General features: G+C 42.3%; 1 protein-coding gene across 1 annotated transcript in view; it reads left to right on the forward strand.

Moving 5' to 3' along the window:
* Positions 1-560: 560 nt before the first annotated feature.
* Positions 561-21,965, forward strand: part of LOC115644325 — a 64,172-nt gene continuing 42,767 nt past the window's right edge. Inside the window, exons 1-5 of the mRNA XM_030548519.1 lie at positions 561-704; positions 2,539-2,659; positions 7,440-7,571; positions 8,965-9,075; positions 10,652-10,726. Coding sequence (XP_030404379.1) covers positions 2,552-2,659; positions 7,440-7,571; positions 8,965-9,075; positions 10,652-10,726 — 426 coding nt within the window. The 5' untranslated portion in view covers positions 561-704; positions 2,539-2,551. The remainder of the gene's footprint in view (positions 705-2,538; positions 2,660-7,439; positions 7,572-8,964; positions 9,076-10,651; positions 10,727-21,965) is intronic.

Raw genomic sequence — 21,965 nt, forward strand, 5'->3', positions numbered from 1 at the left:
GCATAGTAGTAGTGAATTGTTCATTGGAAATACATTAATCCTCCAGGAGATACAATGTAATTAATTAAAATGTAATCCTTTGAACATGGATAGAGCTTTATCAGTTATACTTTGGGGGCTGGATTGTGATTTTAAGTACTGCTAAGGGACAGTGCAAAAGCCACCACTGCCATCTCTGCAGAAGCCCCAAGAGGCCCCAGAGTCCCCAGTCCTCCCTCATTTCCTTATTGCTTGTGGGAGTGTAGCAGTTTAACACTGTCTTCTACCAACCGTAAATTACCACCTACCCTCTGCTGACTCAACCAGCAGCATGGAGTTTTGAGTCAAGACTCCATCCATTCTCCACCACTCCCTGCTCCCTTGCTCTGGGGAAGGGATGAAAAGGCAAGCAGCCCCACCTACTCCTACTGAACCCACGATCCAGGCAGCCCAAGATCTGTAAGAAGGGTGGGACTTTTATCCTCTCTTACTCCCGTGCATATAACCCACATCACAAATTGAGGCCAGAGTTCACATTATCAGCCAAAAGTAAAACTCCTTGACTGCACCTTCAGCTATCCTTCTGGGCATCCTGCAGTCTGCCAAAGCTATTCTGATCTCCCAGGTGGTGGTGTGTACACCAATATATTCACTGCCTCTCCAGATCAGACTATACTTGGAACCTTTACTCCTTTTGGACATGGCAGTATTTGCCTTCATAACAGGTGGGTAGATATATTTCAGAGCACTTGCTAGCATATGGTATATTAAGGTTGGTACTGCAGTAAAAGGTACTATGGAAGATAGTGCTCGCAGCCACTATGAATCAGAGTGAATGATGCAACTCGATTTCACAGCTGCAGATATGGGGTTGAATCATACTTTTCTTTATGCCACTGTTTTTTAACGATTAAAATTATATTCCATCCCCCCTAAAAAAGCCTAAAGCAGCTACAATTTTGGGTAACAAGTTTCTCTGCTCCTATACTCCTGATTTACTCACACTGATGGAATGACAGTGTATATAAGTCAGAGATATAGGACTACCAAAAACTTCCATCAGCCAAATTTTGAAGCTGAATGAAGGTCATTTAAAATTTGGCTCCTAACTTGTATTGTGATATAACAACCACCAGCCAAATTCTCTAAGGGCAGAAGGCACATGCACTTACCAGAAAATCCACACGCACACTAATGGAGACATTGGGCAAAAGTTTTTCATCCCAATCCTGGTTCCTTCAAACATTTGAAGAAAGGCTGCTCTGCAAGCCCTCCATGACACGGGCTGCAGAGGGACATGCCGTAGATCACTGTCTGAGGGTATGTCTACACTACGAAATTAGGTCGATTTAATAGAAGTCGATCTTTTTAAAATTGATTTGATACAGTCGATTGTGTGTGTCCCCACTAAGCGCATTAAGTTGGCGGTGTGCGTCCACAGTACCGAGGCTAGCATCAATTTTCAGAGCATTGCAGTGTGGTAGTTATCCCACAGTCTCCGCTACCCACTGGAATTCCCTAGCACAGTTCTTAAGAAAGCACACACACCCCTGCCTACTTAACCTACACTGTTTCATGAATATCAGAGAAAGAATTAATCAAATACTATTTGTTAAATGCATTTTTGGATGAATGTTCTTCTTAAGTATTTGTCAAACCACAGATAATCTGTGTGCCTTTGTGGCAGGAAGGAGGGGGGCTGTTGAACCCATTTGGAAATATTTACTGACTGGGCCAGAATTTGGCCCTTTGTACTAGAATAAATATTTTTGTAGAGTTGTTGGACCACATCTGTTTTGAACAATAATGATTAAGAAACAATTTTTAGTAAAATTCAATTAAATGAAACCCTTAATTGAAAATATTTCCCATATTGTTTGGCATGTTAATTTTAGTTCTATCTTACTTCATTTATTCTGCTATTTGTGACATCTTCTCAGAATACTCAAGCATGTTAATTTTAGTTCTATCTTACTTCATTTATTCTGCTATTTGTGACATCTTCTCAGAATACTCAATTGAAGCAGGTCAGCTAATGTGTTTGTGCCAAGGATAAAGGTAACTGGGTGTTTATTGTTGCTAATAAACACTAATGGGAAACCATAGAAGTGTGCCCCCAAAAAAGCAACTCAGGAATCTTAACAACATGGATCGATTGGTTGGAATGATAAAGTGGCTATCTTTTCCTTATTTTCTTCTTCTTCCTTCCAAGTTGGGCTGGCATCTGAAGAATTTTAGTGTTCTTGTTAGTGCACTAGAAATAAGTATTAAAACTCACCAAGTATTAGTAATCTGTTTCTCATACATTCTTATATTTCATTTTAATTATTAAAACAGCCATTTAACATTGCTTTGGCTCACTACTTCATCTGTAAAGCTGGGATAATATATATCTGCCTTACAAGTGTGTAGCGTCTGAAAAGCACAATGAAGTGCTGCATGTGCAAAGTTATTATGTTAATTAAAAACACTTAGATCAAAGTGAAGTTCTGGAACTGTTCACATTTTACTAACGTAAACCATTAAAACTGGCTTTGTGTTTCTGGCTGTTGTTTACAGTAACGTCATCGCAATGATGTTTAATCAGGAAGGAGGCATGGTGACTAATAAAGATGGAGAAATAGTCAGAGAATGGAGATGGCCTCAGGTGGGAAAGCTTAGTGATCCAGTTGTAATGCAGGTAATATTTATCGGCTTGATTTTTCTGTTTTTGTTCTCTCCTTTTGCAACAAAGACATTTCCCAAAGGGCAAATTTAATTGCAAGGATAATACCACCTAGCACTTTCCATCTTCTAAATGTTTACATAGAATAACTAAGGAACACTCCCAACAATCCAGGTGTAGCAAGGTAAGTGTTGCTGTCTGTATTTTACTCATGTGGAATCTCAGACAGGGAAAGGGTAAGTAACTTACTCAAAGCTGCAGAGAATTGGTGTAAGGGCTCGTGGCTTCCTGAGGCCACCAGCTCATCCATGCACCTAGGAACAGTGTTTTAGAACATTCTCTCATTCCTCTGTTAAAACACAAGTGAGTTCTCATTTAATGAATCTTTTGTGTGTTTTTAATAGCAAACAGCTGCTGAACCTAACGTTAGGGCTGATCCAATTCTCATTGGCATCAATGGAAAGACTCCCACTGACTCCAGTGGTTGTTAGACCAGGCCCAGAATGCTAAAAGATCCTTGAAATTAAGGTAAAAATCAGGGATACATTTGGTAGAGAGGCCCTGAAAATTACACAGAACACCACAGCGTAAGTTTGAGGACACTTTCAGGCAGTTGGTAGGAAAAGAAAAGGTGTCTTTTGAGGGTTTTTTTTAACCCAGTTGCATATCAGTTTAAACTTTAAAGTTTCGTACAGAGAAAAGCTTTCAGTTCCATTTAATACTGCCTCCTAGAGGATGACTGGAAGGAGAGGAGAGGAAACTGGAGTGACACTTCACTTGTTCCTCTGCCTTCCTTTCACAGACAGCACCTGCCAAGAGCAGCAGCATCTTTCCCACCCTGGAAGGTTCCTAGTGCATACCTCACTTTCCCTGCACTTTCTCCCAGCCCTAGCAGCTTCCATCACCTTCCCCCCAACTCCCATTCATAATTTATTCTGTATTTAGGAAAGAAGAGAAAACAACTATCCCTTAAATCTATATTGCTAGCCTGAAGGATAATTGTCCACTCCTAATACTTAGTGGCCTCATAAAGGCACACTAATGCTGACACGGCAATGGTGAAAAAGTCGCTTACATGTGTTGATAGATTCTTAAATTAACTTGTCAAAAACCTAAGCATCATCATAGACAGCTGAAAGAAAATATTTGCTCTCTTGAATACAATTGTGGGTTGAGAAGATAAGATGTTGGGCTGTATTTAGAAAGGAATAGAGAATAATACTGAAAATTTAACATCGTTATGTACGCCAATGATATACCCTCTCGTTGAATACTCTGTTCATTTTGGTCACCCTATTTCAAAATGGATATAGGAGGAATCAAGAAGTCCAGAGAAGGCCAGCAAAGACTACTAGAGACACAAAGACTTCTGTATAGCAAGAAATTAAAATGATTAAGACTATTCAGTTAAGAAAAGAAACAAATAAGAGGTGACATGAGACCATTACATGGTTTAAAGATCAAGTGGGCACTCCTGTTAACCCTTTCATAATAAAACAACAAGGAGACACCCTAGTAAATAAAAAAACAATTTTAAAAATATTATTAAAGGAAATATTTTTCTATGCAATGCAGAATTAACCTGCGAAACTCACTGCCACAAGACATTACTGAGGCAAAGAAATTATTACTTTAAAATTGGACATTTCCTTGTATAAGAAGAATATCCACATGCTTTCTGCAAAACTTTCCTGGAACATTTTCATACAGCTCAATGGAGTTATGCTTTACTAAGGAGCAGTCACCCTAAACATTTGCTGCCAAAGCCCTTAAGTGTGCCTTGAAGAAAAGAATTTGCAAATCTACCAACCACATACATGTCAGGTCAGATTTTGTTGCTTGTTACTTGACACACAACTACTGGCAATGTGATTAGTACTTTATACAAGGTATCCATTCAAGAGCACGACAGACTTACGGGAAGAGGGTAGGTTTAGAAGAGAAAATAAGGAAAGAGCAAGTAAAAAATCACTTAGAAAAGTTAGATGCCTGCAAGTCACCAGGGCCTGATGGAATGCATCCTAGAATACTCAAGGAATTAATAGAGGAGGTATCTGAGCCTCTAGCTATTATCTTTGGGACATCATGGGAGACGGGGGAGATTCCAGAAGACTGGAAGGGGGCAAATATAGTGCCCATCTATAAAAAGGGAAATAAAAACAACCCAGGAAACTACAGACCAGTTAGTTTAACTTCTGTGCCAGGGAAGATAATGGAGCAGGTAATCAAAGAAATCATCTGCAAACACTTGGAAGGTGGTAAGGTGATAGGGAATAGCCAGCATGGATTTGTAAAGAACAAATCATGTCAAACTAATCTGATAGCGTTCTTTGATAGGATAACGAGCCTTGTGGATAAGGGAGAAGCGGTGGATGTGGTATACCTAGACTTTAGTAAGGCATTTGATACAGTTTCGCATGATATTCTTATAGATAAGCTAGGAAAGTACAATTTAGATGGGGCTACTATAAGGTGGGTGCATAACTGGCTGGATAACCGTACTCAGAGAGTAGTTGTTAATGGCTCCCAATCCTGCTGGAAAGGTATAACAAGTGGGGTTCCGCAGGGGTCTGTTTTGGGACCGGTTCTGTTCAATATCTTCATCAACGATTTAGATGTTGGCATAGAAAGTACGCTTATTAAGTTTGCGGACGATACCAAACTGGGAGGGATTGCAACTGCTTTGGAGGACAGGGTCAAAATTCAAAATGATCTGGACAAATTGGAGAAATGGTCTGAGGTAAACAGGATGAAGTTCAATAAAGATAAATGCAAAGTGCTCCACTTAGGAAGGAACAATCAGTTTCACACATACAGAATGGGAAGAGACTGTCTAGGAAGGAGTATGGCAGAAAGAGATCTAGGGGTCATAGTGGACCACAAGCTTAATATGAGTGAACAGTGTGATACTGTTGCAAAAAAAGCAAACACGATTCTGGGATGCATTAACAGGTGTGTTGTAAACAAGACACGAGAAGTCATTCTTCCGCTTTACTCTGCGCTGGTTAGGCCTCAACTGGAGTATTGTGTCCAGTTCTGGGCACCGCATTTCAAGAAAGATGTGGAGAAATTGGAGAGGGTCCAGAGAAGAGCAACAAGAATGGTTAAAGGTCTTGAGAACATGACCTATGAAGGAAGGCTGAAGGAATTGGGTTTGTTTAGTTTGGAAAAGAGAAGACTGAGAGGGGACCTGATAGCAGTTTTCAGGTATCTAAAAGGGTGTCATCAGGAGGAGGGAGAAAACTTGTTCACCTTGGCCTCCAATGGTAGAACAAGAAGCAATGGACTTAAACTGCAGCAAGGGAGATTTAGGTTGGACATTAGGAAAAAGTTCCTAACTGTCAGGGTAGTTAAACACTGGAATAGGTTGCCTAGGGAAGTTGTGGAATCTCCATCGCTGGAGATATTTAAGAGTAGGTTAGATAAATGTCTATCAGGGATGGTCTAGACAGTATTTGGTCCTGCCATGATGGCAGGGGACTGGACTCGATGACCTCTCGAGGTCCCTTCCAGTCCTAGAGTCTATGAGTCTATGAGTCTATGAGAATGCCAGGTAGCCAACAAACACAAAGCAGTTTCATTTCTCAGTTCACCTTACCTTAGGTGGCAGCCTAAATGAGGGAGCAGCTGGGAACAATCACACACAATGTGTGTGATAGGTCTGGTACAGCTAACAGATTGCCTTTTATATAGGTGGTACAAAGGTGTGGTTTTGTAGTGGGTGGTTCTGAGTTCCCTCTTTGCTGTTGCCATGATGTTCCAGTATAATGACAACAATGAAGTCCTAGAAGACCATGGATTTGTGACAATATATTGTACAACTGAAAAGTGCAAAACACATTTTAGACACCAGATACTGTCTAAGTTCTGCTCATCCACACCTACAACCAAGCCCAAATGCCAAGCATAGCATAGAATGCTTTTTTGCTTATCTGTGCCTGACTCCATAGGTCTTACACATCTCAAGAAGCAAAGGCACTTTCTTGAGTTGGCTTAAAGCAGGGGTAGGCAACCTATGGCACGTGTGCCAAAGGCGGCACGCAAGCTGATTTTCAGTGGCACTCACACTGCCTGGTCCTGGCCCCTGGTCCAGGGGGCTCTGCATTTTAATTTAATCTTAAATGAAGCTTCTTAAACATTTTAAAAACCTTATTTACTTTACATACAACAATAGTTTAGTTATATATTATAGACTTATAGAAAGAGACCTTCTAAAAACATTAAAATGTGTTATTGGCACGTGAAACCTTAAATTAGAGTGAATAAATTGAGATTCGGCACAGCACTTCTGAAAGGTTGCCGATCTCTGGCTTAAAGTTTCTCATATGTTCCCTGACTAAACAATGACTAGTGCGTACCTTCCTGCCTCTGCATGATCCAGATTAGCATGTCCTGGACAAGAATAATCTGTGCAAGGGGCCTGGGGTCATTTCTGGCCAGAATTCATATGCATATAGGGTGACCAGACATCCTGATTTTATTGGGACTATCCCAATATTTAGGGCTTTTTTTTTAACATGGGCTCCTATTACCTCCCACCCCCGTCCCGATTTTTCACACTTGCTGTCTGGTCACCCTATATACATATTAACTAACTTTACATCATTAACCTTTGTTTGGAGACAAAACCAGAATTTGTCTCAACATTTAACTGAAAAGGCTGATCACTAACATCATTTGGGTTGGCTAATCCCATTTTAACATTTGGAGAGGTCACACTATGCAGCATCTCCCACCTGGGCCATAAAAATGAAGATTGGGTATAGAACATGACTGCTCTTTTGTCTTACTCTAGGTTAATGACTACATCACTGTGAGGATTGCAGGGCGCTTTGCTATTAGCTTGGTCTACAAGTGGCAACATGAAAGTGTGCGGTTGTCTTTGTCACCACTACAAGGTGTGGCTCTTCCACAGTTAGAAGAACTGGTATGTTGCAACTGCTTGCAATCAAGGGGCATTAAAAATGTCAGTCTGTCTACAGCCTGTGAGACTAAAGAGTCTTCACTGAGTCAGTAGCCCTTAATATTATCTCTTTCCCCCTTTGCAGTCTCTGCTAATAGATATAGATAAATATAGCTCTACTAGGAGCCTCTATTTATTAGCAGTCTACCCCTGACTTCACTAGAGATGCACACTGACTCAATTAGAGGAAGAAAACTGGAAAAAGTGAATTTGTAAGTGCAGCCACTCACCCTAAAATATCTATTTTGCAATGGACTTAAAATCAGACTGTGAGAATCTTTCAGATTATTTTAGAAATTAACCCTTTTTCATATATGTGAACAAAAACATGGGGGAAAAAAGAGTAGTTTTGATTCTTATCTAACAATGCAACTGACCTGACTGTTTCTTAGAAAACAATTTTTATTTTAGAAAAAATTTCAGGGACATTAGCACTTAATAGGGCTTTATTATTGGCAAACATAGCAAAAATACAACTATCAACAGCTTGCTCTTGGCAGGGACTATCACTTACTGTTATCGATATATGTGTTTATATCACAGAACTGCCTAGAGGACCCAGGCTTACAGACTTGGTGGGTGCATCTAACACAAAAAAAAAATAAAAAAATAAAATCCCACAGCCGCGAGTCTCAGAGCCTAGGTCAACTGACTCTTGCTCATGAGGTTCGCACTACAGGGCTAAAAATAGCAACATAGATGTTCCCACTTGGGCTGGAGCCTAGGCTCAGACCCCCTCACTGGCTCTCAGAGTCCAGACTCCAGCCCAAGTGGGAACATCTACATTGCTATTTTTAGCCCCATAGTACAAGCCCTGTAAGCCCCAGACAGTAGATCTGGGCTCTCAGACTCACTGTCACAGGTATTTGGGTTTGTTTTTTTTTTGTTGTTTTTGCAGCATAGACACACCGAACATTTCTAAGCCCAGGCTTGAGTATCTACACTGCATTGTAAACCTGGGCTTACAGTTGCTGAACCTGGTCTCACAGCCATGCTAACACGTCCATACTGCACTACACAGACCTTCTGACTCGAGTCTGTAACCTGAGCTGCAGCCACACTGCAAAATGACAGGGCTTCAACCTCAGTCAAATGAGACTTGGGCTCTAACCCAACTCCCTACCAGAGTCCTAGGACCTGGGTCCTGAATGCTTGCTTATCCGAGTCAGACTGATTTGTGTGTGGACAGAAGGGAGGCCTGGGCTCAAACCTGAGTCAGAGTTCAGGCTTAGTATGCAGTGTAGACATATCCTTGATGCTACTGGAATACAAATAATAAAACATTTCGTGTTTATCCAGCCCTTAGTAATTGTGTAACATATCAAAAAGCTTTCTTTTTTTTTTCTCTTTTTTCCAGGGCCAGATACTCACCAGAGTTAAACTTTCATCCAAATCAGCTAAAGAATTCTCTAAAGTAAGCAGGAAAAAAATGAGAGAGAAAGAAACAAAGAATGTTCTAAAGAAAGAAGTAAGCAGCAATCAAAACTCAATATTAAGACAGCTAAGAATCTTACTGGAATATTTTTGCATCTCTTTCTTTTTTAACAATTGCTTGTTTGCAGTTGTATGTAAGTCTTTCCCACACAACCATCTTGACACTGAAATTTTAAGATATTCCTCCCCAGTTTGTTTGTTTTTTTAGGCCTACTGAGGGTAATGCCCTAAAACTGCAAGACCAGATCCTCAGTTGGTGTAAATTGACTTCAATGAAACTCTGCTGATTTACACCAGGTAACGATCTGCTCCATAGTCTATTATGGAAGTGGCACAATTTATGGTTGGTTTTTTGGATGCTGCTATGACACAAATAATAATCTATTAATGATTACCAGTAATCTATTGTCTGATAATCCTCTTGGATAACAGGGTCCAGTTAAGTACATTTCATCCACAGCTACAGCTACCATTATAACGTATTTCGATATTCACTCTTGCCAAGAGGGACTGGCTAAGCATTAGGTATGAAATACCTAGACTCTACAGGTTAGAATCCTATACGTGTTGACTCAGTCCTTCTGTGGTAGATAAATGAGGGGCAGTGAAACAAGAGGGCAGTGGAAGCTAATGTCCCTGATCTATGTTTCTGCCCTTGTGCGACATTCCCTGCAAGTGGCATCGAGGTAAAAGCAGGACTTGGAAGGCTGGAGTAGATGCTATAATGCCTGGGATCAGGCCAGGGAGCAGGTAGAAAAATGCTCCCACTGCTGAGGCTCAGTAGCTGCCCTCGCTCCTCGTCCTGTCACTGGCACCCCGACCACCGCCTGCTTCCCATGCAGAGGGCCACTGTTCGGCACCCCCCATTCAAAGCACACTTCTGCTGCCTCTGCAATAAACTGAGGTCCATACAGTTTACTGAATGGGGCTCCTGTGTATGAAAGAGGTATTTAGGTGCTTAACTCTCATTTAAATCAATGGGAATACAGGTGAGGATCTGGGTCTAGGTGCTTAAGTCACGTCTGGAAATGGGAGTTAGGTGCTTTTGAAAATTTGATCCCTGAGCACAACTGTGTCATGCTAGTTAGTCAATTATAGTTTTGGCTTTTAGCCAGCTACTGGATTTACAGATGTAACTCAAAGATTACTTTTGGTTTTATTGAAAAGTTTTTTCTGTATTTTGAATTTATGTTGCTAAGCAGTTTATACAAATAATTTTTGGTTCATTTTTAGCGGGTCAGTTAAGTACATACAGTTGGAGTTATATTAAATGGATGAAGCTCTCTTCATGACTGTATTTCCAATTAGCTTGGAGGGTGAACCATTAGACACTCATAAAAATTATACTTTGAGCTTCCTGTCTCTAAACTGGTAGATGTTAGATGGGTTTCTCGGCAATGCTTAACCACTGCACCCACATTCACTCACTCTGTCTTGTGCTTTAAATCTCTGTATTGCTGTTGGAAACAAGAATTCAGATTTAGAGATAAATACAATGCATCATTACCACCTTGCTCAGAAAGCTATTTTGCAATCTGTTCTTCTTTGAAGGGTCCATCGTATGGGTAATCCCCATTAACAAATTAACATTAATACTCATGTTCCCACAGATGGGAGAATATACTTTTCATTGTGACTGTGTTTACATTAGACAACTTAAGCAGTACCATAAGGATAGCTGCAGCGTAAGTACTTAATTATACTAGTGATGCTATTCCAAGTGTAGTTTTACTCACATCCACACTAGCTCTGTACTACACTACTGCAATTGCATTGTGCTCCAGGAATCGATCCTGCGGTTCCTAGCACAGTTCACCGAAGCGGTGTCATTTGAGACATTCTGAAAGATGGTCTGGGAGCCCAGGGGAACTGTGGGAAGAAAGGTCACACTTCCACAAGTTCCCTTGAGGAACTGCCCATTAGACCCCAGGTAGTGTAATTTTAAGAGTATTTTTTTTTTAAATGGAGGGCAGGATGAGCATTTAATCCCTCACTCCTGGCTCAGCAATGTTTTATACTTCATTGTGTCTGGATCAGCTGCCTTATAAGATCTCATTCTGACACCGGGTTAATTAACAAACTCCAGCTTTATTATAGCAGCTTACAACATGGCTTCTTCAGCCTCATGGCTTCTGAGACAGTTCCCTAGGAGGTGTCATTTCCAAATAGTTCCCCCCAGAAAACAGTATGCGGTCTGCTGGCACTTTCATAGATTCATAGATTCATAGACTCTAGTACAGTATAGTTCACTGGTGCCTCCTTGATGATGTCTTCCTCCCATCTGGTCAATGTCAGTATCTAGGACTGGTGTTACTGGAGTCTGTCAAAATACCCTCTTCCTTCTGTCTTTCCTCTGGTATGCCCCTGATGTTGTCTGCTTCTAACAAGTCTGGCTCAGAATTTTCCTGCTGTAGAACCCAAAGACATTTGCTGTCCACACTGTCTTTAGAGGTTTCTTTTATTTTTCTGAGGTGCCTATGGTTTTGCCTTACTATCTCAGGCCTGGTCTACACTACACGTTTAAACTGATTTTAGCAGCGTTAAACCGATTTAACGCTGTACCCGTCCACACAAAGAGGCCTTTATATTGATATAAAGGACTCTTTAAATCGGTTTCTGTACTCCTCCCCAAAAAGAGGAGTAGCGCTAAAATCGGTATTACCATATTGGATTAGGGTTAGTGTGGCCGCAAATCGACAGTGGCTCCAGGCGGTATCCCACAGTGCTCCACTGTGACCGCTCTGGACAGCAATCTGAACTCGGATGCAGTGGCCAGGTAGACAGGAAAAGCCCCGCAAACTTTTGAATTTCATTTCCTGTTTGTCCAGCGTTGAGCTCTGATCAACACGGGTGGTGATGCAGTCCCAAATCCAAAAAGAGCTCCAGCATGGTCTGTACGGGAGATACTGGATCTGTTCGCTGTATGGGGAGACAAATCTGTTCTATCAGAGCTCTGTTACAGAAGATGAAATGCCAAAGCATTTGAAAAAAATCTCCAGGCTATGATACAGAGTCCACAGCACAGTGCTGCGTGACATGCGTAACGGAAAGCCAAAGAATCAAATGGATGCTCATGGAGGGAGGGAGGGGGTACCGAGGACTCCAGCTATCCCACAGTCCCCGCAGTCTCCGAAAATCATTTGCATTCTTGGCTGAGCTCCCAATGCCTGTAGGGTCAAACACATTGTCCGGGGTGGTTCAGGGTCTATCTCGTCAATCTACCAGCCCTCCCCCTCCGTGATAGAAAAGGGGGAAAAATCGTTTCTTGACTTTTTTATATGTCACCCTATATATACTGCATGCTGCTGGTAGACACGGTGCTGCAGCAGTAAACAGTAGCATCCTCTCTTCTCCCCTCCCCAGTGGCAGACGGTACAGTGCAGTAGGACTGATAGCCATCCTGGTCATGAGCCCGTGAGTGCTCCTGGCTGGCCTCAGGTGAGGCCAGCCAGGGGCGCCTGGGTAAAAATAGGAATGATTCCTGGTCATTCCCAGTAGATGGTACAGAACGACTGGTAACCCTCCTCATCATAGCAACTGGGGCTGAGCTCCATCAGGCCCCTCCCTTTCATGTGTAAAGAAAAGATTCTGTACTGCCTGGACTATCATAGCAGTGGGATGCTGGGCTCCTCTCCCCTACACTGCTTAATGTCCTGCCTGGACTATCAGAGCAGCTGGAAGCTGCCTCCCCCTCATTTTATCTCACTAACAAGTTAGTGTTTCTCATTCCTGCATTCTTTATTACTTCATCACACAAATGGGGGGACACTGCCACGGTAGCCCAGGAAGGTTGGGGGAGGAGGGAAGCAACGGGTGGGGTTGTTGCAGGAGCACCCCCTAGAATGGCATGCAGGTCATCATTTCTGCAGGATCTGGCATGGAGCGGCTGTGCTCTCTGATACACTGGTTCTCTAGTACACTTGCCCCATATTCTAGGCAGGACTGAGTCTATTTTTAGATACTATAAAGGAGGGATTGACTCGAGGAGTCATTCCCATTTTTGTCAGGTTCATGGCTTAGGCAGCCTTGTTGCCCAGAAATGGTACTGTTGTCTCATCATCTATGACCACAAAATCTAGTTTTTCTTTTTGTTCCTTGCATTTTTAAAAATTTTTACATTTCCCCACAGGCTTTTAATGTGGTATGGTTGTACATTGTTAACAGATGGTTAGTCTCTTCCAACCATATGTCTGGGTTTATCAGACAGATCAGGATAATGTTACAACTTGCACCACAATGTAATTGAAATCATATGACTTTCTTCCCAGGTAATGTGGCTGCATACAACTATTTCTGGTGCTTACTAGGGTCTTTTTGCAATGTGTTTACCATCTGTTTGGTAACCCACATAATGTCCTCACACTCACTGCTGCTCTCTTTGGTTACTGTGTACACTTTAGATTTCTTTTTCTTCCCTCTGGACAAACACTTGGCTGCAAAATAATTACATTTATCACAGATATGGTATTTTCCACATAAACTGGATACTTTCCTTTCTGTCTTGTGTGTTTTCTACCACATTATTGGCATGTGTCTGTACCCTAGTCATCTACTTATGTTGCATTGGATTTTGATTTCTTTCTTATGTATTTCATGGACCGTTTCTGCTGACTGCTCTTCCAGGGTTTGGATCCTCTCTTTGGATAGCTCTGCAGCCCTGCATATCTCCAAGCTTTCCCCCCAAATTAAGGCAACTTCCCATAGCAACTGGTCTCGTACTTGTGAGTCTCAAATCCCACATGCTATCCAGTCTCTTATCAATGAATCTCTAATATTTCCAAAATTGCAACTGACTGCTACACCTTTTAAATCAGTGCTGTACTCATCTCCCCTGCCCCCCACCTTCTTGATCCCACCATTTCATTCTTCCTAGGGGGATCCACCCTGGTTAAGTGGATGGGCCAGGAAAGGGCCATGGCCCCCAGGCTCTCCCTGTTCCAGCACCACTGAATTGCAAGTTTAATGTCCCTGGAGGCTTCAGCCCTTCCATTTTCTGTTATCAGCCTTGTCTTGTAAAACAAATGGTGTACTCACAGCAGTATGCTGCTCTTTACAGTGCAAGTCTGAACAGTCTCTCCCGTAGTCTAGGCCTCGAATAGCTCTGTCACTGTGTTTTATGCTTCATTGTGTTTGGATTACCTACCATATAGGATTTTACTCTGATGCAGGGTAAAGAAACTCCAGCTTTATTGTGACTGCTTACATCATGGCTTCTTCAGCCTCATGGCTTTTCAGACAGTTCCCCAGGAGGAGTAACTTCCAAGCAGTTCCCCCCAGGAAACAGTATGCTGCCTGAAAGTGTCTGTTAATGCTAGCCTATTGGTACAAGCAACACAGGGCTAGCTCCAGGTTTTCTGCCGCTCCAAGCAAAAAAAAAAAAAAAAAAAAAAAAAAGCCGAATCGCGCTGCTCCTCTCTTTGGCAGCAATTTGGGGGCAGGTCCTTCACTCCAACAGGGACTCGCCCCAAAATTGCCGCCGAAGACCCGGATGTGCCGTCCTAGTAGCGGCCAGAGCGCCGCCCCTTGATATCGGCCGCCCCAAGCTCCTGCTTCCTTAGCTGGTTCCTGGAGCCGGCCCTGAAGCAACAGCAATTTGTGCTGAAGCTTTCTGAAAATCTGTTACAAGACTTCTGAGGCAGCAGCGTCAAGGCACTAGAGAGTGTTCCTCCTGCAGTGATTCAGAAACTGAGAACAGCAGTAGATAAAGTTTTGTGGCAACCGTCACATGTCTCCCCACCCCTTCTAAAGTAGCCTATTCTGGGACTTGAAGTTGATGTTAATCAGCTGAAGTGCTGCTTTGGGGCCAGATGTAGCCCCAGCCAAGTGAGTCTGCATGTTTTCAATGTCAAGTGCCAGCAGTAATTACTGCTTTATTCTGTTGAAGCTAATGCTGGGACCAGGGTTTTCCCCAGGAATTGAAATGGAGGGGGGAAAGAGGGGTGTTTGAATTTACGGGTGCGGGGGAAGGGTCAGGGCTGACGAAGGTTGAGACCGTGAGGGTGAAGGTGGGCTGTATGGCACCATAGTAAAAACCGAAAAATGTTTCATGACCATTTTATTAGATTTAACTCATGTTTTAAAATCATCACACAAATTAAAGTTGGCTACCCAATCCTTCTATGAAGCACTATGTCTACTTCCTTCTTGGTTTCTTGTTATAATTTTGCACAACTCCGTTAATGAACTTCTTGAATGCAATGTGTTCATCTTTGGTGATTTCTCATGTGTCCGGTACTTCCATTCCTTCAATTGATATGCTCATTAGTTCTTTCACATTTCATTTAGTTGATCTGGCAGAAGGCGACTTCTTTCCAAACACAAAATTCTATTCAGTAATGAAAAAGAGTGCTCAGCTGTAGCTGTTGTGACTGGGAGTAGGCAAGAGATGAATTCCTACTTCTTTCATCCCAGGAAACATAGCTCAAAGATCAGGTCGAGCCACTAGTGATGATAAAAAAGATGTTGAAGTCAAATCTTCATTCATTCATCGTATGATATTCCACTCAGTGTTCAAATTCTCTATTCTGTCCTGAGCACATGACAGCCCCATTACTGGTAGTGCCTCACTCCACTCAACTGTTGGTGTTTTATAGGACAGGGATCTGTAAAAGCTACGTAGAGGTTGAGTAGAATCTAGAAGTTGCTAGTGTAGATTTTAAAGAATCAAGTCTGTGTACTTTTTCAGTTGTCTTAACAAACACTTCTTGTCCTCTTCACTTAAGGATTCAACATAAATGCCTTCATTAGTGAACTTCTGGACTGAAGTCTTCGCTTCTTCTAGTATTTTTTCAATAGATAGCACTCTGATTGATCCAAATGTAGCTTCCATTGCTGGACAAAGATCTACTACTGTTGTAGCAGATGCCTGGATGGCATTGTTTAATGACCCAAGTGGTTTCAACAGTAGACTGACAAGAGAAAAAGAGAATGGCAATAGTCTTCTCTGAAGGTAGTAGCAAAAGTAATCCACCAGCCTCACTACTTAGACCTGGTCTACACTACGCGTTTAAACCGAATTTAGCAGCGTTAAACCAATTTAACCCTGCACTCGTCCACACAACGAAGCCCTTTATATCGATATAAAGGGCTCTTTAAACCAATTTCTGTACTCCTCCCTGACGAGGGAAGTAGCGCTGAAATCGGTATTGCCATGTCGGATTAAGGATAGTGTGGCCACAATTTGACAGTCTAGGCCTCCGGACGGTATCCCACAGTGCACCATTGTGACCGCTCTGGAAAGCAATCTGAACTCAGATGCTCTGGCCAGGTAGACAGGAAAAGCCCCGCGAACTTTTGAATTTCATTTCCTGTTTGCCCAGCATGGCATGGGTGGCAATGCAGTCGTAAATCCAAAAAAAGCTCCAGCACAGACCGTACGGGAGATACTGGATCTGATCACTGTATGGGGAGACAAATCTGTTCTATCAGAGCTCCGTTACAGAAGACGAAATGACAAAGCATTTGAAAAAAATCTCCAGGCTATGATAGACAGAGTCCACAGCAGGGACTCAGCACAGTGCTGCTTGACAAGCGTAATGGAAAGCCAAAGAATCAAGTGGACGCTCATGGAGGGAGGAAGGGGGTACTGAGGACTCCAGCTATCCCGCAGTCCCTGCAGTTTCTGAAAAGCATTTGCATTCTTGGCTGAGCTCCCAGTGCCTGAAGGATCAAAAACATTTTCCCAGGTGTTTCAGGGTGTATGTATTCAATTTACACCTTCTCCCCCCAAAAAGAAAAGGGAAAAAAATTGTTTCTCACCTTTTTTCAATGTCACCCTATATCTACTGCATGCTGCTGGTAGACGAAGTGCTGCAGCGCTGAACACCAGCATCCTCTTCCCGGTGGCAGATGGTGCAAAATGACTGGTATCCATCGTTATCATCAGCCCGTGAGTGCTCCTGGGTGGCCTCGGTGAGGTCGGTCGGGGGCACCTGGGTAAAAATGGAAATGACTCCCGGTCATTCCCGGCAGACGGTACAGAAGGCTTGGTAACTGTCCTCATCATAGCAGCTGGAGGCTGAGCTCCATCAGCCCCCCCCCCACTTTTCATGTCTAAAGAAGTTTCTGTACTCCCTGGACTATCATAGCAGCTGGAGGCTGCGCTCCTCTCCCCACCACCCTTTAATGTCCTGCCTGGACTATCATAGCAGCTGGCTGCTGCCTCCCCCTCATTTTATCTCACTAAAAGCTCAGTGTTTCTTATTCCTGCATTCTTTATTACTTCATCACACAAATGGGGGGACATTGCCATGGTAGTCCAGGAGAGTTGGGAGATGAGGGAAGCAATGGGTGGGGTTGTTGCAGGGGCATCCCCTAGAATGGCATGAAGCTCATCATTTCTGCGGGATCTTTGAGGCTCTGACCCGTAGCAGCTGTGCTCTCTGGTTCTCTAGTACACTTGCCCCATATTCTAGGCAGGACTGACTCTATTTTTAGACAAAACATAAAGAAGGGAATGACCCAGGGAGTCATTCCCATTTTTGTCCATGTTCCCCCAGCCGACCTCAGCGAGGCCAGCCAGGAGCACCCATGACAGCAGCAGACAGTACAAAAGGATTGATAACCATCATCGCCAATTTCCAAATGCAAACGGTGCAAAATGACTGATAACCATCATCACATCGCCAATTTACAGTGGCAGACGGTGCAATAGGGATGGTAAACATCTCTGCTACCTTGCAAAGGCAAATGAATGCTGCTGTGTAGCACTGCAGTGCTGCACCTGTCAGCAGCATCCAGTACACATATGGTGACAGTGACAAAAGGCAAAACGGGCTCCATGGTTGCCATGCTATAGCGTCTGCCAGGGCAATCCAGGGAAAAAGGGCGCAAAATGATTGTCTGCTGTTGCTTTCACGGAGGAAGGATTGAGTGATGACATTTACCCAGAATCACCCATGACACTGTTTTTGCCCCATCATGCATTGGGATCTCAACCTAGAATTCCAATGGGCGGAGGAGACTGCGGGAGCTATGGGATAGCTATGGGATAAAAACCCACAGTGCAATGCTCCGGAAATCAACACTAGCCTCAGTAGATGGACACACAGCGCCGAATTAATGTGCTTAGTGTGGCCGCATGCACTCGACTTTATACAATCTGTTTTAAAAAACTGGTTTCTGTAAAATCGAAATCATCTCATAGTGTAGACATACCCTTAGATCCATCGCATCTTGGTAGATACTTTCCAAAGCCAGTAACAATGGCTGGAGTAATTTCAAGACAACAGCCAAGTATCGTTCATGAGAAAGCCAGCGGGTTTTTCCAGGTTGGACTAATTTGAACTTCAGTCCCAGTGTATCTTCTATATTTTCCAAGATATTCAGTCTTTTTGGACTCTTGCTGAAAAAAGAATATAATGAAGACATTAAATTTATAGCTATTTTTAGTGTCTTTTGAGAAGTCTGCAGCTCATACTAGCACTAGTAGAAGTAGATGACCTCTGTAGTGTGTATAGGAGAGATTAGGGTTACACTTTTCTCTGAGCAAACCTTGTACTTCACCACATCTTCCAGGGAAGTTTCCAACTCTATCAAATGCACAAGCAGCCATCTGTTTGGGGTCCAATTGACAAGCATTTAACTCTTCTAAGATGTGGGTTGTCACAGATGCAGCCAATGTGTCTTTTATAACTTCAATATCTAGAAAATGCATCTACTGGCCTACCGCTGACATCAAGATAACATACACAATGACTTAATACTTGATGCCAATTTTCATCGAGGCATTCATCAGCCACGTATGCAAATTTTTTGAATGTGGTGAGAGAGTTCTTCACTTTTTCAACTGTTGAATCTTTCACTGTTGTACCGCATGCTTCTAACCAGTCAGTTGAGTTTCTTGCAGAAAGATAGTGAGCATTTGATGGTCTTGTTCGGAACCAGTGTTTAACTTCAGGATGAACAAGTGACAATGCACTTAACGTTGGCCTTCAGTTTGTAGTGTGTGGTATCTCTTGCTTAAATAGAAAGAATGGATGCCAAAGCCATGTTTGTTCTCATTAACTGTGTTGTGTCTCCAGCATTCTTAACAGCCTCATTAAGTGCTTCTAAAATTGGCTTTGAAAGTGGTCTTATAAGGCTTTCTGCATGTTGATGCACTCTAGAGGCATGGTGTTTTGCAGCCTTTTCATGTAGTTTGTCAGCATTGGCTTTGCTGATCGGTCTGACAAACCAAGCTCCTGCACTTTTACCAATTATAGCATTGGGAAGTGTTTCTTCTTCGCAAGCTTTTTTCCAAGAAGTGCACCAGTAACCATCTTTTGTAACTTCAATAAATGGGAACACTTTGACCGACAAACATCGGGAACTGCCTTTAGGTTTTGGAGACGCTGTTTCTTCAGTAGGTAGCTGTGTTTGTACTTTGGGCTGGTTGGATGTAGATACACCACTTGAACCTTCAAATGACATGTTGATATGTTCTTGATGTGTTCTTCACCTTGGTCAGTTTTTAAGGCCTTTGAGTGGAAAAATTGTTGCATTGTTTTTTGTCTTTTCATTTTAACTTTGACCACTGTTCACTCTATTGCTCTGTTGCTAGTGGCCTTGCACTGTCACCTTCTGCTGCCACCTGCCTCTGTGACCTCTGCGAGTTGGTCTCTCGAGGTTCCACCCAGCTCTCAGTGATTTCAGCTGAGCTCTCAGTGGAGGAACCTCGCTGCTAGTGCAGTCTGGGCCATCTCTTCCACAGAAATACTGTCCCACTGCAGGTCTAAGCACTTAGACATGATCATCAGTGATTTCAGCTGTAGTGGTCACTTAACAAAACAAAACAAAACTATCCATGGAGCCTAATCAGCTTTGTCTTTAAACAGTTGAGGAGGGCAGGTCAAATAGTACTTGTGACTCAGGCAGATGATCAAGCAAAACACCTGTCACCACCCTCTCTCTTGATGTCCTCAATCAGCACAGGCTAAGTACAGTTCTACTGCCCTTTACTTATACAATAAGAACAACAACATTTCATTCCCCCCCTCCCCCCCCGCATTCAAGTGATTTGTAACCCAACCCCAGCCAAAATCTATCACTTGGGCAACACAGCTCTGTTTGCTGGATACCTAGGTAGATTAGATGTGAATGTAAGTACAATCTGGTCCTGAAGCCTTTCCCCCCAAGCCGCTCCCAACAAATCCAGGAATTCATGAAGAAAAAGGTTGGTAAGGCAGGTTTTGGTGGGCCATCATAGGAAGGAAAATGCATGGTGTGAGAATTTTCAAAAACTCTGGACCTTCTGACAGTGGGCAGAATGGAATCCTAGTCCCACCAAACAATATTCATGTTAATGATGTCTCCATCTGCACTGTGATTCTGGGTAGTCCTGCCTCCTCACACTCGTTATGCCTAACGAAACCACTCTCAGATTAAAAATACCCAGAGAGATGTCAATAGGTACAGCAGGTGTAAAATAGAGGTAGAGCGTGCTTTTGGGAGGCTGAGAGCCAAATGCAAATAGCTGCTGACTTACAATGTTAATTCAATGACTAATCAAGCCATTATAATGTCCTTCTCCTGCACTTTACACAATACTTGTAAAACCAAAAGGGAGGTCTTTGAACAATGAAGTGAGGAAGCAATGGGACTGGCAGAAGCCTAGCCAGACAGACAAGCTGTGGCAGACTCAGGTATAATTTACAGCATCCGCACCCTTCTTCTTGCATCCTACAACAGAGGACTAAGAGTATGTGTTATGATGCCAAACTAGATTACACAGTTTAATGGATCAGACTAGAAGATGGTGGCATTTACTAGTGCCTACTAACTTCCAATCATGGGAGGCTTTGAAAAAGTCTTCTCTTATCTCCTCACTCTACTGATAACTTATATTCAAAACAGCTTTTAAATTAAAGGTCTCATATATATTATAACTAGGGTGGTCGATTAATCACAGTTAACTCACACAATTAACTCAAAAAATTAACTGAGATTTAAAAAATTATTTGTGATTAATTGCCCTATTAAACAATAGAATACCAATTGAAATTGATTAAATATTTTTGGATGTTTTTCTACATTTAAAAATATATTGATTTCTATTACAACACAGAATACAAAGTGTACAGTGCTCACTTTATATTATTTTTTATTACAAATATTTGCACTGTAAAAATGATAAACAAAAGAAATAGTATTTTTCAATTCACCTCATACAAGTACTGTGGTGCAATCTCTTTATTGTGAAAGTAACTTACAGATGTAGTTTTTTTTGTTACATAACTGTACTCAAAACCAAAACAATGTAAAATTTTAGAACAAGTCCACTCAGTCCTACTTCTTGTTCAGCCAATTGTGAAGACAAAAAAGTTTGATTACATTTATGGGAGATACTGTTGCCTGCTTCTTATTTATAATGTGAGAAAGTGAGAACAGGCATTCACATGGCACTTTTGTAGCCGCCATTGCAAGGTATTCAAGTGCCAGATATGCTAAACATTCGTATGCCCCTTCATGTTTCAGGCATCGTTCCAGAGGACATGCTTCCATGCTGATAATGCTCATTAAAAAAAAAAAAGTATTAATTACATTTGTGACTGAACTCCTTGGGGGAGAATTGTATGTCTCCTGTTTTGTTTTACCCACATTCTGCCATATATTTCATATTATAGCAGTCTTGGACAATGACCCAGCACATGTTCACTTTCGCTGCAGATTTGACAATACGCAGAGAAAGTACCAATGTGAGATTCCTAAAAATAGCTACAGCACTCGATTCAAGGTTTAAGAATCTGAAGTTCCTTCCAACATTTGAGAGGGACAAGGTGTGGAGCGTGCTTTCAGAAGTCTTAAAAGAGCAACTCTCTGATGCGGAAACTACAGAACCCGAACCATCAAAAGAGAAAATAAACCTTCAGCTGGTGGCATGATCTGACTCAGATCATGAAAATGAACATGTGTTGGTCCTCTCTGCTTTGGATTGTTATCAAACAG

The sequence above is a fragment of the Gopherus evgoodei genome, chromosome 1 (genome assembly GCF_007399415.2).
Source record: "Gopherus evgoodei ecotype Sinaloan lineage chromosome 1, rGopEvg1_v1.p, whole genome shotgun sequence".
Classification (NCBI taxonomy): domain Eukaryota; kingdom Metazoa; phylum Chordata; order Testudines; family Testudinidae; genus Gopherus; species Gopherus evgoodei.